The sequence below is a fragment of the Equus przewalskii genome, unplaced genomic scaffold (assembly GCF_037783145.1).
Source record: "Equus przewalskii isolate Varuska unplaced genomic scaffold, EquPr2 contig_11346, whole genome shotgun sequence".
Taxonomy (NCBI): Eukaryota; Metazoa; Chordata; class Mammalia; order Perissodactyla; family Equidae; genus Equus; species Equus przewalskii.
In genome coordinates, this window is record NW_027226840.1 from 1 (window position 1) to 16,368 (window position 16,368).

A 16,368-nucleotide genomic window follows, 5' to 3' on the forward strand; every position below is an offset into this window, starting at 1 on the left:
AAGATGAAGTATCTGAAGCACAGATCACAATCCGTGGTATACAGCAGGTGCCGACTCACTGTGCTGTTTGTTTCATTGTTTTGAGTAGATCAAGCACCCCTCATTCACACATTCAAGACAAACCATGCACACAGGTTCCCAACACAGCGATGTGGGCATCCCGTTCTCCATGGACAACCCACTCTCAGCACAGGGGACAGAAGGAAGTCGACACACCAGGACAATCTTGGGGAAGTTGTCTCCCCCGTGAATCCGGGAGGAATGAGGTCAACCAGCCTGGGGGAAAGGAGAGAAAACAGAAATCTAGAATTTACAGAGCACTTGCTGAGGGGGAGGAGGGGAATTCACAGACAGGAATCATCACAGTGAAGCGTAACTCTTCTCCTTTGACACGTGGAAGACTGATGTGCTTCCACCCACCACATCCCCTGCCACAAAACCAGCCACTTCAGGAGTCCTGGGGAAAGAGCTTGCTGAGGAAGATCTTCTTATGGCGATCTTCACATCCTTGTTTCTAGGCTGAAAGTGATTGGGCTAAGAAAGGGGGTGAAGAATGTATAGGTCATGGCCATCAGGGTGTCACTGTCCATAGAATGAGGGCCCTTGGGCTTGACGTAGATGATGGAGGCAAAAACCGTAGTGCACGACCACCACAGTGAGGTGGGACACACATGTGGAGAAGATCTTGTGCCGGCCCTCAGCTGAGGGGATTCTCAAGATGGCGGCCACGATGAAGACATAGGAGAGGAAGATGAGGAACAAACAGCCCAACAGAGCCGTGACACACACCAGGATCACACCCAAGGTGACAGAGGATGTCTCCCTCCCACAGGACAACTTCAGGAGGGAAAGCACATGGCACCCAAAATGGTAGATCACATTAGACCCACAGAAGGTGAGGTGAAACACGATCTATATCACCATCATCCCCATGACTGAACCACCAACCCAGGACCAGCACACAAGACGGACACAGCCTCAGGTGCCCATGAGCACATTGTAGCGCAGAGGGTGACAGATGGCCACGTAGCGGTCATAGCCCATGATCATGAGCAGGAAGGAGTGAGTGAAGCCAAACGTGAAGGAGAAGAACATCTGACTGGCACAGGCCACAAAGGTGATGGAGTGATGGGTGGAGAGCATGTCCACCAGCATGCGAGTGGTGACAGCCACAGTGAACAGAATCTCAGAGATGGAGAGGGCACACAGGAAGAGGTACATGGGCGTGTGGAGGCTGTGCTCGCTCCAGATGGTGGCCATGATGAGCAGTTTCCCCAGCAGCGTGAACAGGTGCATCAGCAGGAAAAGCAGGAAAAAGGCTGGCAGGAGATGCTGGGGAAGGTGGAGAGGCCGAGGAGGATGAATTCAGTCCCTGTGCTCCAGTTCTGAGCAGGCAAGGATGCTGCATCTGCTCAGATCAGAAACGGACTGAAGCTCAGTCATTAAACCATAGGCTCTAACACAATTATATGGTAATTCAAGAGCTCTATTCTATTGAACAATTTCCTCAACTTTTCTGGGTTTCATAGTCTTCATCAGTAAGACAGAGTAAATCATAACAGTGTTTCCCATTCAGTATTGTGATCAAGATAAAATGAGATCAGTATATTGAGTGCTTCAGGCATAGTTTGGTACTGGGTTTTTACTAAAAGAGACTGAAATATAGAAGAGCTCCCATGTTTGGGACCATTAAACAGATGTAGATGGTCAGGGTCATATTCTCTTGAATAATGTGCATGTTCTAGAAAACATAGATTTGGATCTTGGGGATAAAAAATATTTTTACTCTGAGAGTCTTTGTCTTTTCATTGACTATTTCAACCATCTACATTTATTTAGATATTGCTTTAATGGTACTCATTTCTGCTGTCTTACTTCATATTTTGCATTGACTGTTCTAAAGGAACTGAACATAAAGTTTGAAAATGAAAGGATGGACAAGTATATGTCAACCAAATACGTACCAAGTGAAAGCTGAGTCAGCAATCTTGAAACAGACAAAATGGATTTAAGGAAACAATAATGATACTGTCTCTATTACCATATGCCACTGAAAGGAACCAAGCCTCCCTGGAGAAATGGCCTGGGCATGGAAGCAAGCCTAGGATGTCTTGTCTCAGCCGGAGATGAAACTTTCACTGAGTTATGGGTCAATGTTAAAAGGATGTGGGAACCAGTTTGAAAATGTGCACAATTGGCCAAAGCTGATCATGTAAATGAATGATCATTGCACTTAGAATGGAGGATCAATTTAAATAACATCCTAAGCAGCAAGCAGATAATCCAGAGGGTGGGATATTCCACAGAGCAATTGTTCTCATCTCATCAGTACCAGAGTCATGAGAAGAATGAAGAGAAATTTAAGGGGCATGGCACCCAGGTGCAATGCAGGTACTAGATTACATCCTGATTTAGGTAAACTGGTGTAAACTATTGTTAAAGCTCCAAGAACACTTTGATTATGGAATGAATAAATGGCTAAGTATGAATAATATTAAGGGATTGTTATTAATTTAGTTGATTTTACGTGTGATCTCGTTATTTTGGCTGTGAAGATAATATTCTTAGTTTAGATGCATGCAGAATTTCAAAATTCCACACACACACACATTCCAAGAGACAAAGAGGAATAGTTGCTTAAGTATAGAAGAACACTGTAGAAACCAGCATGAGGATCAATCATCTATATAACAGTATACCTGGATATTAAGTAGCAGATAATCAATACAACTTCAGGGAAATAGATATCAATAGTAAGAGCTAAATCAACAATAGATAAAAAATTGTAGACATTTTAAGAGAGTTCAGAAATGTCAGTTGGGAATTATTAATTAAAATGCAATTAGAATGTTCAGATTTTAGCTATTGGATATATTTAGACTCTTAAGAAAGGGAGATTAAACATTGATTTCAAGCACATAGAGGAATTTTTCAAAAACTGAGTACATGTTAGCAGATAAAAACATCCCCTATCAATTAGAAAGTATAAATATTATATAGATTATAGTGCAGTAAACTAGAAATTGATAGAGAAGGAATAGCTTTATGACCAGCTAGATTTGGAAGCTAAAGTGATTATTAAATATTCTTCTGTTTCAACAGGAAAACACAAATCAAATGTAAAAATATTTACAGTTAAATGATTGAAGCATCAAAAGTCAAATTTTAACCTGAAAGAGTACTATGAAGGAAATACACATCTTTAAATATATTTATTAAGAAACTTTATGAAGAAAACAATCATGCTCAATAAAAGCAAAATCAGGTTATTGGAAAGATTAACAAGATAGAGGAAAAAGGGACAAGATGTCAACAACAAAACTCAAAATTAACATTGCGAAATAACAACAAAAAATGGATATTTTTAAAATTAATAACAATAGTAAGAAGAATACAAGTTAACAAGTTTGAAACAGTAGATGAAATAAATACATTCTTTGAAAAATGTAAACTTTCAAAACTGGTGCAAGAAAAAATAGCAGCCCTGAATACTGAAATTAGTTTTAAAAAATTAAATGTCGGTGTTTTTACCTTCTACTTATGAGTGAGATCATACGGTATTTGACTTTCTCCCTCTGACTTATTTCACTCAGCATAATACCCTCAAGGTCCATCCATGTAGTCACAAATGTCTGGATTTCCTCATTTCTTGTGGCTGAGTAGTATTCCATGGTGTATAAATACCACATCTTTTTATCCACTCGTCCCTTGATGGGCACATAGCAATGGAAAATGGATAGGTGGTTACCATCGGGGTGGGGTGGGAGGAACAAAAGTGGTGATTAGGCTCACATGTGAGGAGATGGACTATAATTAGTTTTTGGGTGGTGAACATGATGTAATCTAACAGAATTCGGAATATATTATGATGTACATCCAAAAGCTATATAATGTTATAATCCAATGTTACTGCAATTTAAAAAAATAGCAATAAATTGAAAAAAGCAAAAGAAATTAAATGGTTAGTCAGCGACTGTCCCTCCCCAATATTGTGGCCCCAGTGGATTTACAGGTGAGCTCTCCTAAACTTTCAAGGAAGATTTGGTGAGAATATTATACATGTTCTTCAAAAAGGAGAAAAAATATGTGAAAACTGCTCCACTCATTTCATGAGGTTAATGCAATCTTGATTCTAAAACCAGGTAGAATGTTTCTAAGAACAGAAATTCGTGCTTGCCCTATTCATGCAGATTTTAAAATCCATACTAAGACATCACCTAGTAAGATCCAGTGGTTTATGAAAAGTAGTATATTATGATCAAGTGGTGTTGGTTTATCCTGTGAATGACAAGGGTGGTTGGTCATCAGAAAAGCTATCCTGTAACTCATCATAAGAATAAAGAAATATAGAAGGAATAAAGAAAAATCGTATGATTATTTCAATCAAGGAAGGAATATACTTTCTAAAAATCAAGTCCCGTTTGTGCTTTTTCTGTGAGCTATAAGTGACATACACACTGTACTAGCTTTAGGTGTACCACATAATCATTGGATATACGTACCTCTATTTAGGGTTTTTGAAAAAGTCTCTTTGCAACATGTGTGGAAGGGGACTTTCCTAGCTAGATAAGGAAGATATCCCACAAATTTAGCAAAAAGTCCACTAAAAGGGGAAACTTCAGAGGCAGTGTTTTAGGATGAGGAGGAAGCGAAGGCTACTCACTGTCTCTGCTGTTCTTCAGTGTGGAACCGACAGTCATGAGCGGTGAGAAAAGAAAGAAGGAGCATCAGGACTGGAAGGGAAGAACGTAATCACCCACCTGGAAAAGATCAAAGGTCAGCATGTGACACGTGACAACAACAGGAGAACACAATGCTGCAGGAGGCAGATCAATTCACAAGACTCATAGCCTTTCTCATGGTATTACACCAGGAATAATCATTCAACATATAGGATTTAAGTAAAAAGTAAGATAGGATTTCCAAGAGCGACACAAACTGTGAAGAAACAGCTCTCAGGCATTTTGGTCTCCGGATCCTCCACACTCAAACGTTACTGAGGCCCCTAAAGGCCTCTATCAGTTTTTACCCAATTAGACATTAAAACTGAGAATCTTCAAAAATATTTAGCTATTAGTACATTTAAAAGAGCAACATACACTTATTTCATGTTAATACAAGTAACATGCTTTTAGGAAAGTACATGTTAAAAAACATTTAGTGAGAAGAGTGGCCTTGTTTTACATTTTTGAAACATGTCCAACGTCTGAGTTGAGAGGAGACAACCTGATCATTGTATCTGCTTCTCATTCAGTCTGTGGCAGTATGTTCTTCCAGTCGACGATATGACAAAACCCATCCTCAGATGTAAGTGGAAAAGGAAGGGACTGTGGACCCCAGGGTTCCTCATATCACACTTTGGCATCCTCTGTTATAAAATGTATAGGAATTAACCCAAAGCTTGCAATACCTCCAAAGACAGAAAATTTAACTACTAGTAAAAATGTAGGTGATCTGAATACATGAAAACCTGTCTACACTCTTGGACGGGATGAGCTAGTGTGGTTATGATGTCAGTTGTTCCCCAAATTATGTCATTGGTGCAAACGCACTTCCAATTCCCGTGAACTGACTGTAAATTTAACACTATCGAAATTTCCTTCTGAAAAACAAAAATAGGGCAAAACTATACTAACTTTCTAAAATGAGTAATTGGGGACATCAGTGTCATGGCAGAGTGAGCTTGCCTGGGACTCTCTCCCCTCCAACATACAACAAAAAGGAGCAACCATATTTGAACAGAAAATGCCCTAAAAGCACAGGAATCCTTAGACAGTCACAGCAGCCAAATGATGGGGGGCGGAGACGTGGGAGCCCCCCTCAGAGGAGCTGGAATGTGTTAAGAGAGACTTCACTCCCTCCCCTAAAGACTGCAATCGTCCTGCAGAAGGAGCTGTGAGGGAAGGATCAGGGGAGGGGTCACATGCCTGCAGAACCTCCCAGAACTCCCTAAGGTCCTTGCAGCCTAGAGGGAAGCCCCCTAACCTGGCAAAAGCTATTGCGTGGGGTGACCTTATCAAGCCAAGACCCCAGGAGACCAGATAGCAGAGCTGATCAGGAAACCAGGGACTGTGCACAAAGGAAAATGCACCCCCCTCAACCCGTGCTGTGCTGCGCCATCTCAGCTGAAGGCATAGGGCTCAGAATATGTGGCTCTCAACCCCCATCCAGTGGCGATAGGCTGTAACTGCCACCGAATAATATCAAAATGGAAAAAACCCACCCTTCCAGCATCACACCGTTCATCAAAACTCCAGACCAGAAAGAAAACAAATATTCAGAATTCTGTCCTGAGGAGTCAGAAATGAGTAAACTAAACAACAATGAAATTCAGAATAGCTATCATCAAAAAACTCAATGAGGTAAAAGGGAATATAGAGAAATAATTCAATGAGTTCAGGAGCTACTTCACAAAAGACATTGAAACTATAAAGAAGAATCAGTCAGAAATACTAGAGATGAAGGGCTCAATGGAAGAGGCAAAACAAAATACAGATTCCCCGAATGCTTGTGTGGACACCACAGAGGAGCAAATCAGCATAATTGAAGGTAGACATGTTGATGGGGCCAGCCTCATGGCCGAGTGGTTAAGTTCGCATGCTCCACTGCGGCGGCCCAGGGTTTGGATCCTGGGCGTGGACATGGCACCACTCCTCAGGCCACATTGAGGCGGCGTCCCATATGCCACAACTAGAAGGACCTACAACTAAGATATACAACTATGTACCGGGGGGGATTTGGGGAGATAAAGCAGAAAAAAAAAGATAGACATGTTGAATTGTTCCAGACAGAGCAGGAGAGAGAACTGAGACTAAAAAGAAATGAAAAATGTCTCCAAGAAATATCTGACTCAATGAAGAAATGCAACATAAGAATTATAGGTATCCAAGAAGGTGAGGAGAAGGAGAATGGAGCAGAAAGCTTGTTCACAGAAATAATAGCAGAGAGCTTCCCAAATCGAGGGAATGAGAGGGAAATGTGTGTGGAGGAAGCTTTCAGATCTTCTCAATTTGTCAATGTAAAAAGACCTACTTCAAGGCATATAGTAGTAAAACTGGCAAAAGTGAGTGACAGAGAAAGAATAGTCAGGGCAGCAAGGCAGAAGAAAATAACCTACAAAGCAACCCTTATCAGACTTTCGGAACATTTCTCTGCAGAAACCTTACAAACTAGGAGAGAATGGAATGACATATTCTAAAGTTTGAAGGATAAAAATCTTCAGCCAAGAACACTCTATCCAGCAAAAATACCCTTCAGATATGAGGAGAAATTAAATCTTTCCCAGACGAACAAAAGCTGAGGGACTTCATAGCCACGAGACCCACTCCTCCACTACAAATCCTCAAGAAGGCCCTCATAGCTGAAAAAGGGAAAAAAGGGAGAATGGGGTCACAAAAGACAGGGGAAGGAGACAAATAGATAGAGTCAGAATAGGATAGCAAATATTCAACTGTAGCATTAGGATAAAAGGAAGGAAAAGATCACAAACAAAGACAATCTCGTCACTTTGACCACAAACTCAGAACAGAAGCTGGATAAGATACAAGAATAATAACTTAGGAGGGGAGGAGGAAAGGGACTGAATCAGTTTAGACTACGGAAATAAGAGGCCATCAGAAAACGGACTATGTTATGCACGAGATTCTGAATACAAACTTCAGGGTAGCCACTAAACTAAAAAGTAGAACAAAGACACAAAAAATAAATAAGGAAAAAACTAAGAAACATAGCATAACAAACTGCAGAACTCAATGTGTAGACCAAAACACACAGGACGAGAAACAAAGGAAATGCAGGAAAATCGGAAAACGAGTGACAGAATGATGGCATTAAGCCCTCATATGTCAATAATCACCCAGAATGTAAATGGATTGAGCTCTCCAATAAACAGACACAGAGTGGCAAGATGGATTAAAGAACAAGATCCAACAATTTGCTGCCTCCAGTAAACACATCTGAGCCCCAATGACAAATACCAGCTCAGAGTGAAGGGGTGGAAGAGGATACTCCAAGCTAATGGCAAGCAAAAGAAAGTGGTTGTCACAATGCTTATATCAGACAAAGTAGATTTCAAGATAAGGAAGGTGAAGAGAGACAAAGAGGGGCAATATATAATGATCAAAGGGACACTGCATCAAGAAGAAATCATGCTTATAAATATCTATGCACCCAACACCGGAGCACCAAAGTGCATAAAGCGACTATTAACAAACCTAAAAGAAGACATCAAAAATAACACAATAATAGTAGGGGACCTCAACACCCCACTCACATCATTGGACAGATCATCCAGGCAGAAAATCAACAAGGAAACAGTGGAATTAAACAGAAAGCTAAAACAGTTGGACTTAATAGACATATATAGAACACTCCATCCCCAAACCGCAGAATACGCATTCTTCTCAAGTGGACACATAACATTCTCAAGGATAAACTATATGTTGGGAAACAAGCAAGCCTCTATAAATTTAAAAAATTTGAAATAACAGCAAGCATCTTCTCCAATCATAATGTCATAAAGCTAGAAATTAATTACAAGAAAAAAGCTGAGACAGGGACAAAGATGTGGAGACTAAGTAATATGCTATTGAAGAAGCAATGGATCATTGAAGAAATTAAAGAAGAAATCAAAAATATCTGGAGACACATGAAAATGATCACATGCCATACCAACTCATATGGGATGCAGCAAAAGCTACAGTAAGAAGGAAAGTCATTGCAATACAGGCTCACCTTAACAAACAAGAAAAGTCCCAAATAGGCAATCTCAAATTACACCTAACTGAATTAGAAAAAGAAGAAAAAACAAAGCCCAAAGTCAGCAGAAGGAGAGAAATGCTAAAAATCAGTGCAGAAATAAATGCTATTGAAACAAAAAAGGCAGTAGAAAAGATCAATGAAATAAGGAGCTGGTTCTGTGAGAAGAGAAATAAAATTGACAAACCCCTAGCTAGACTTACTAAGAAAAAAACAGAGAAAGCTCAAATAGACAAAATCAGAAATGAAAGAGGAGAGATAACAACAGACACCACAGAAATACAACGGATTATAAGAGAATACTATGAAAAACTATATGTCAACAAAATGGATAACCTAGAGGAAATGGATAAATTCTTAGACTCTTACAACATCCCAAAGTTGAGTCAAGAAGAGACAGACAATCTGAACAGAACAATAACGAGGAAAGAGATTGAAACAGCAATCAAAAGCATCCCAAAGAATAAAACCCCAGCACCAGATGGCTTTCCGGGGGAATTCCACCAAACATTCAGAGAGGATTTAATATCTATCCTTTTCAAGCTATTCCAAAAAATTAGGGAGGATGGAACACTTCCTAGCACATTCTATGAGGCCAACATCACTCTGATACCAAAACCTGACAAGCACAGCACAAAAAAGGAGAACTACAGGCCAATGTCGCTGATGAACATAGAGGCAAAAATTCTCAACAAAATTTTGGCAACCTGAATTCAGCAATTTATCTAAAGGATCATACATCATGATCAAGTGGGATTTGTACCACGGACACAGGGATGGTTCAACATCCGCAAATCAATCAATGTGATACACCACATCAAAAAATTCAGGAATAAAAACCACATGATCAGCTCAATAGATGCAGAGAAAGCATTTGATAGGATCCAACAGCCATTTATGATAGAAATTCTTAACAAAATGGGGATAGAAGGAAATTGCCTCAACATAATAAAGGCCATACATGACAACCCACAGCCAACATCATACTCAATGTGAAAAAACTGAGTGCCATCCCCGCGGAAACAGGAACGAGACAAGGATGCCCTCTATCACCACTTTTATTCAACACAGTACTGGAGCTTTTGGACAGAGCAATTAGGCAAGAAAAAGTAATAAAAGGGATCCAAATAGGGAGTGAAGAAGTGAAACTCTCGCTGTTTGCAGACGACATGATCTTATATATAGAAATCCCAAGGAATCCATTGGAAAACTATTAGAAATAATCAACAACTACAGCAAAGTTGCAGGGTATAAAATCAACTTACATAAATCAGTAGCATTTCTATACTCTAATAACGAACTAACTGAAAAAGAACTCAAGAACACAATACCATTCACAATCATAACAAAAAGAATAAAATACCATGGGGTGAATTTAACTAAGGAAGTAAAACACCTACACAACGAAAACTACAAGACTTTCCTAAAAGAAATGGATGACGACATAAAGAGATGGAAAGACATTCCATGCACACGGATTGGAAGAATAAACATAGTTAAAATGTCCATTCTACCTAAAGCAATCTACAGATTCAATGCAATCCCTATCAGAATGCCTATGACATTCTTTACAGAAATAGAACAAAGAATCCTAAAATTCATATGGGGCAAGAAAAGACCCCGAATTGCTAAAGCAATCCTGAGAAAAAAGAACAAAGCTGGAGCCAGCACAATCCCTGACTTCAAAGCATACTACAAAGCTACAGTAATCAGAACAGCATGGTACTGGTACAAAAACAGCTGCACAGATCAATGGAACAGAATTGAAAGCCCAGGAATAAAACCACACATCTATGGAGAGCTAATGTTCGACAAAGGAGTGGAGGGGATACACTGGAGAAAAGCAAGTCTCTTCAACAAATGGTGCTGGGAAAACTGGAAAGCCACATGTAAAAGAATGAAAATGACCATTCTTTTTCCCATTCACAAAAATAAACTCAAAATGGATCAAAGACCTAAAGGTAAGACCTGAAACCATAAGGCTTCTAGAAGAAAATCTAGGCAGTACACTCTTTGACATCAGTATCAAAAGGATCTTTTCGGACACCATGTCTTCTCAGACAAGGGAAACACTAGAAAGAATAAACAAATGGGAATGCATCAGACTGAAGAGCTTCTTCAAGGCAAGGGAAAACAGGATTGAAACAAAAAAACAACCCACCAACTGGGAAAAAATATTTGCAAGTCATATATCCGACAAAGGGTTAATCTCCATAATATATAAAGAACTCACACAGCTCAAGAACAAAAACTCAAACAACCCAATCAAATAAGGGGCAGGTGACATGAACAGACATTTCTCCAAAGAAGATATACAGATGGCCAATAGGCACATGAAAAGATGCTCATCATCACTGATCATCAGGGAACTGCAAATCAAAACTACACTAAGATATCACCTTACACTCATTAGAATGGCAAAAATAACCAAAACAAAAAGTAACAAGTGTTGGAGAGGTTGTGGAGAAAAAGGAACCCTCATACACTACTGGTGGAAATGTAAACTGGTGCAGCCACTATGGACAACAGTGTGGAGATTTCTCAAAAAATTAAAAATAGAAATACCATATGACCCAGCCATCCCACTACTGGGTATCTATCCAAAGAGCTTGAAGTCAGCAATTCCAAAAGGCCCATGCACCGCTATGTTCATTGCAGCATTATTTGCAATAGCCAAGACGTGGAAGCAACCTAAGTGCCCATCAACTGATAATTGGATAAAGAAGATAGGGTGTATATATACATATATACACACAATGGAATACCAGTCAGCCAAAAAAAGGATAAAATCGTCTCATTCACAACAACATGGATGGACATTGAGGGTATTATGTTAAGTGAAATAATCCAGATAGAGAAAGACAATCTCTGTATGACTCCACTCATATGCGGAAGTTAAACATGTGGACAAAGAGAACAGACTAGTGGCTACTGGGGAAAGGGGGGATGGGGCTGGGGACAAAGGGTGAAGTGGTGCACCTACAACACGACTGACAAACAATAATGTACGACTGAAATTGCACAAGGTTGTAAACCATCATAATCTCAATAAAAAGTTAAAAGAAAATAACAACGAGCAATTGGGAGACATAAGCCTTTGCAGAGATTGAGACACATTATACAGTCATAGTCATTTTTAACAAGATAAACGTGGAACATACACAGACACTGATTAAAGCGATTGATTGTCTCAGAAAACGTGCCTGCATTATCAAAACCTAATGTATGATAAAGGCAGCTACAGGAGTCAAAGGAAAAGATGGATTCTATACTAGTTTATGTTGGGAAAATGCTCATTTTATGAAGGAAAGTTAATCTAAATTTCTGCCTAAGACCACATGCAAATGTGGAATCCAGATGGAACAAGACACAAATATGAAATATAGACTATAAAGTTAACAGGAGAAAGTGTAGAATAATAATTTTGTTGATCTAGCAGTGGAGAAGGAACTCTTAGCAAAATTTTTCAAGCACAAATGGTAAGGTGATTTTGAAAAGATAGAAAACATCAACATGAAGGATTTTGTTCAACAAAGGACGTCCTGGATAAAGTTGACAGGCAGATGGAAAGTTGGGAAAAGAGCATTTGCATTGTCCTATGCCACAACTAGAAGGACCCACAACTAAAATATACAACTACGTACAGCTGGGATTTAGGGGTGGGAAAGCAGAAAAAGAAAGAAGATTGGCAACCATTGTTAACTCAGGTGCCAATATTTAAAAAGAAAAAAAAGAAAAGAAGTAGGAACTTCAGTACAGAAATGAGCGAAGGTCACGAGCAGACAAAACACAGAAAGAGGTACCCAGGTAAATGGAAAGATGCTGAAAAGAGTAATAACAGGAAAAAGAGAGAGAACAATGGAATTTCACTGTGCAGCTGTTCAGTCCCCTGCATCAAAACATGTCCCGAGTTGACCGGGCTGTGGGGAGAAAGGTTGCTGGAGCACGGCTGCTGGAACATGCAATGATGAAAATTAAGAGAACACATGCTCTGTGTACCTGTCATTTTGCTCCTGAGCATCTGTTTCGGTTCCTCATACCTATTTCTAGGGGAGTGTGTAAGAGGATCTTCCTTGTAGCATTGCTCTAGTAGGGGAATGGGACAAGCCTGCCTGTCCGTAACGAGGGAGAGGACAGGTAAGATGGGTTGTACACAAACTCTGGTCCCCCAGGCAGGAGTTAAATGTACACAGGGCAGGGAATATGATTCTTCAAAATATTATGAGAGAATAAAGCAAAACAGAGGAAAACCTCTCTGGCATAATTCCATTTGGACGCATTAAAGATATAGCACATGAAACTACTCTGTATGATACTGCAACGGTGGATACTTGTCAGTATTCCTTTGTCAAAACCCGTAGAATGTACAACACAAAGAGTGAAACCTAAGGTAAAGTACGGAATTCAGTTACAATAATGTATCCATATTGGTTCATTAGTTGAAACAGTGTACTACCCTACTACAGGATTGTACAATGTTTGGTAGCTTTCCTGGCCCCAGTCCACCAATGCCAGTAGCATCCCTCCCTCCTCGTGAGTGAAACAACCAAACGTATCTCCAGACATGTACAAGTATTCCATAGGGGTCAGAATCACCCAACATGAGAATCACTGACCTAGAGGCTAGAAAGGGCACCCAGGTGGGTGAGAAGCAGGGACCCAGAAGAAGTAACCTGAGAAGATCCCTCCCAAAGAAAGAGCCTCTCTTAGGACCCTTCTCCCGGGTCCTGACCCCATGTCCAGGCTGGGCAGCACTCCCCTCCCAACAACTGTCTGATCCTGCCCTCCTACCCTCACAGTCCTGGTCTCCCTCAGCCTGGGCCGCCTCTCCCATGAAGCCTCCAGCAGGGGAGGGCAGAAGAAGCTCTCCTGCTTGATGCTGTGAGCAGCACACACAGGCAGGTGTGGGGCAGACCTCGGGGCTCCTCCAGCTGAGGCCATGTGCTTTATCCCTGCTGCAGCCTTCCCAGCACGCTGCTCCCCACGGCCTCTCCGGGACGCCAACCTAGAGGATCTGTCCACAGGGTCTGGAGAGGCCAGGAGGGACCTCAGTTGGCCTTTGGGGCCCTGCAGCCTCCACTCAACCTCCAACTCTGCACACATAGCAAGGATCCCCTGCTGACTCTCTCTCAGAGAGGCCCCAGCTCATCTTGAGGTTGAACTTCTGCCTTTCAACACATCCTCCAAATAGGTGCAACTCAACCACAGTAATGAGACATTAACGGGTTTTTAACAAATATGTGGAGAAAAAGATAAAAGGATTTCCACAAGATGTCAGATTGCAACACCTTTTTAACATGCTTTATGGTCTTACCCAAACACTGAACCCCATCCCTTTCTCTCTCTCCTCTCCTTCTCTCTCTCCCTCCCTTCCTGAATCCTTACCTCCCGCATCTCCCTTCTCTATCCCTTCCTCAGGGGCAAACTGCTCTCTTACCAACCTGCTTCTCCTTCTTCCTCCCTTTCCCAGATTTTGCCTGATATTCTTTTTCATCTAATTCCAGTTCAGATTGATTTAAAGGACTCTATTCCTACTGATCTGCTCTCTCTCTCTCTTTCCTTCTCTCTCGGTCTCTCTCTGTATTGATTCTGATTCCTTTACTCAACTTGGCTCAATGTAAGAAAACTCTCGTAGAATCCATCCCTCCCACAGGCAGTGAGGAACTGCAAACCGTAACCCATTTTCTCAGAGACACATACTTTATTATCTTGTGCACATTTTTAATAATTTAAAAGACAATAGTAAAACACTAGATACAATGCCTGATACAGAGAAAAGGTCCAATGCTGGTGGCATTTATTATTATTATTATTATTGTTTATTCTTACTTGGTGGGGGGAAATAAAGTATTTTCTTGCTTGTCCATTCAAGAAGGGCCAAGTGCATCAGTACCCAGACACATCCACGTGATGCCACTCACCCACCTACAGAGAGATAACTCAGTCTTGGCTCAGATAATGAGGCGGAGTTCATCACTCTGGTTTATAAACAAGGGATCATGATTGCTTAGGCCTAGTCAAGAGTAGGACAAGCAAACTGAGGAGAAACAAATCGATAGCTTCATCGACATCCTATAGGGTGTAGGTATTTTCACACACCTGAGCCCTTACAACAGCCTTATGGGGACAGATCATTATCTCAGCCCTTCTATCATAGTTCCTCACCTCCAAACTGTTTGTCAGGAGCTCACAAGACAGACTTTTCTGCAGACGCATTTTTTTATGGCATTCTTCAGCTCCCTATTCCTGAGGCTGAAAATGATTGGGCTAAGAAAGGGCGTGAAGACTGTATAGGTGGTGGCCATCAGGGTGTTACTGTCCATAGAATGAGGGCCCTTGGGCTTGAGGTAGATGATGGAGGCAAAACCGTAGTGCACGACCACCACAGTGAGGTGGGACACACATGTGGAGAAGGTCTTGTGCCGGCCCTCAGCTGAGGGGATCCTCAAGATGGCGGCCACAATGAAGACATAGGAGAGGAAGATGAGGAACAAACAGCCCAACAGAGCCGTGACACACACCAGGATAACACCCAAGGTGACAGAGGATGTCTCCTTCCCACAGGACAACTTCAAGAGGGGAAGCACATGGCAGGCAAAATGGTGGATCATATTAGACCCACAGAAGTTGAGGTGAAAAACTATCAATGTCACCATCATCCCCATGACTGAGCCACCAGCCCAGGACCAGAACACGAGACTCGCACAGCCTTGGGTGCCCATGAGCACATTGTAGCGCAGAGGGTGACAGATGGCCACGTAGCGGTCATAGCCCATGATCATGAGCAGGAAGGAGTGGGTGAAGCCAAACGTGAAGGAGAAGAACATCTGGCTGGCACAGGCCACAAAGGTGATGGAGTGATGGGTGGAGAGCATGTCCACCAGCATGCGAGGGGTGACAGCCACAGTGAACAGAATCTCAGAGATGGAGAGGGCACACAGGAAGAGGTACATGGGCGTGTGGAGGCTGCGCTCGCTCCAGATGGTGGCCATGATGAGCAGGTTCCCCAGCAACGTGAACAGGTACATCAGCAGGTACAGGAAGAAGAAGATGGGCAGGAGATGCTGGGGGAAGGTGGAGAAGCCAATGAGGATGAATTCAGTCACCGTGCTCCAGTTCTGACCAGGCAAGGATGCTGCATCTGCTCAGATCAGAAACAGAATGAGGGCACAGTGATTAAAACATAGACTCTAACACAATTAAATGACAATTTAAGAGCTTTCAGGTTTGAATAAGTTGCTTAGCTTTTCTGGGTCTCACAATCTTCATCATAGCAAGGAGTAAATGATAATAGTTTTTACCATGAACATTGGGATAGGGATAACATGAGATCACCCTATTACATGCGTAAAACATAGTTTGACTACTGTTTTTTACTAACAGTGACTAAATGACATAAAAGTTCCCATATTGTAACCATTAAAGACAGACAGAGATGGTCAGCGTCGCATTCTCTTGAATATTGTTCCTGTTCAGAATCATATATTTGGATTTGGGTTCAAAAAAATTTTATTCTCTGAGAATCTTTTTCTTTTAATTATTTAACCTATTTATTCTTGTTTTAGTACTGTTTTATTGGTACTTATTTCTGCCATCTTATTTCATATTTGC

At 41.2% G+C, this 16,368-nt stretch overlaps 1 protein-coding gene and 1 pseudogene across 1 annotated transcript; both read right to left on the minus strand.

Moving 5' to 3' along the window:
- Positions 1 to 448: 448 nt before the first annotated feature.
- Positions 449 to 4,700, minus strand: LOC103545945 (olfactory receptor 10H4-like; annotated as a pseudogene).
- Positions 4,701 to 14,524: 9,824 nt separating this feature from the next.
- Positions 14,525 to 15,800, minus strand: LOC139081264 (olfactory receptor 10H3-like). The gene has a single exon (XM_070606740.1). It carries the CDS (start codon positions 15,783 to 15,785, stop codon positions 14,937 to 14,939), a length of 849 nt encoding a protein of 282 aa, XP_070462841.1. The 5' UTR covers positions 15,786 to 15,800; the 3' UTR covers positions 14,525 to 14,936.
- Between the last annotated feature and the right edge of the window lie 568 nt (positions 15,801 to 16,368).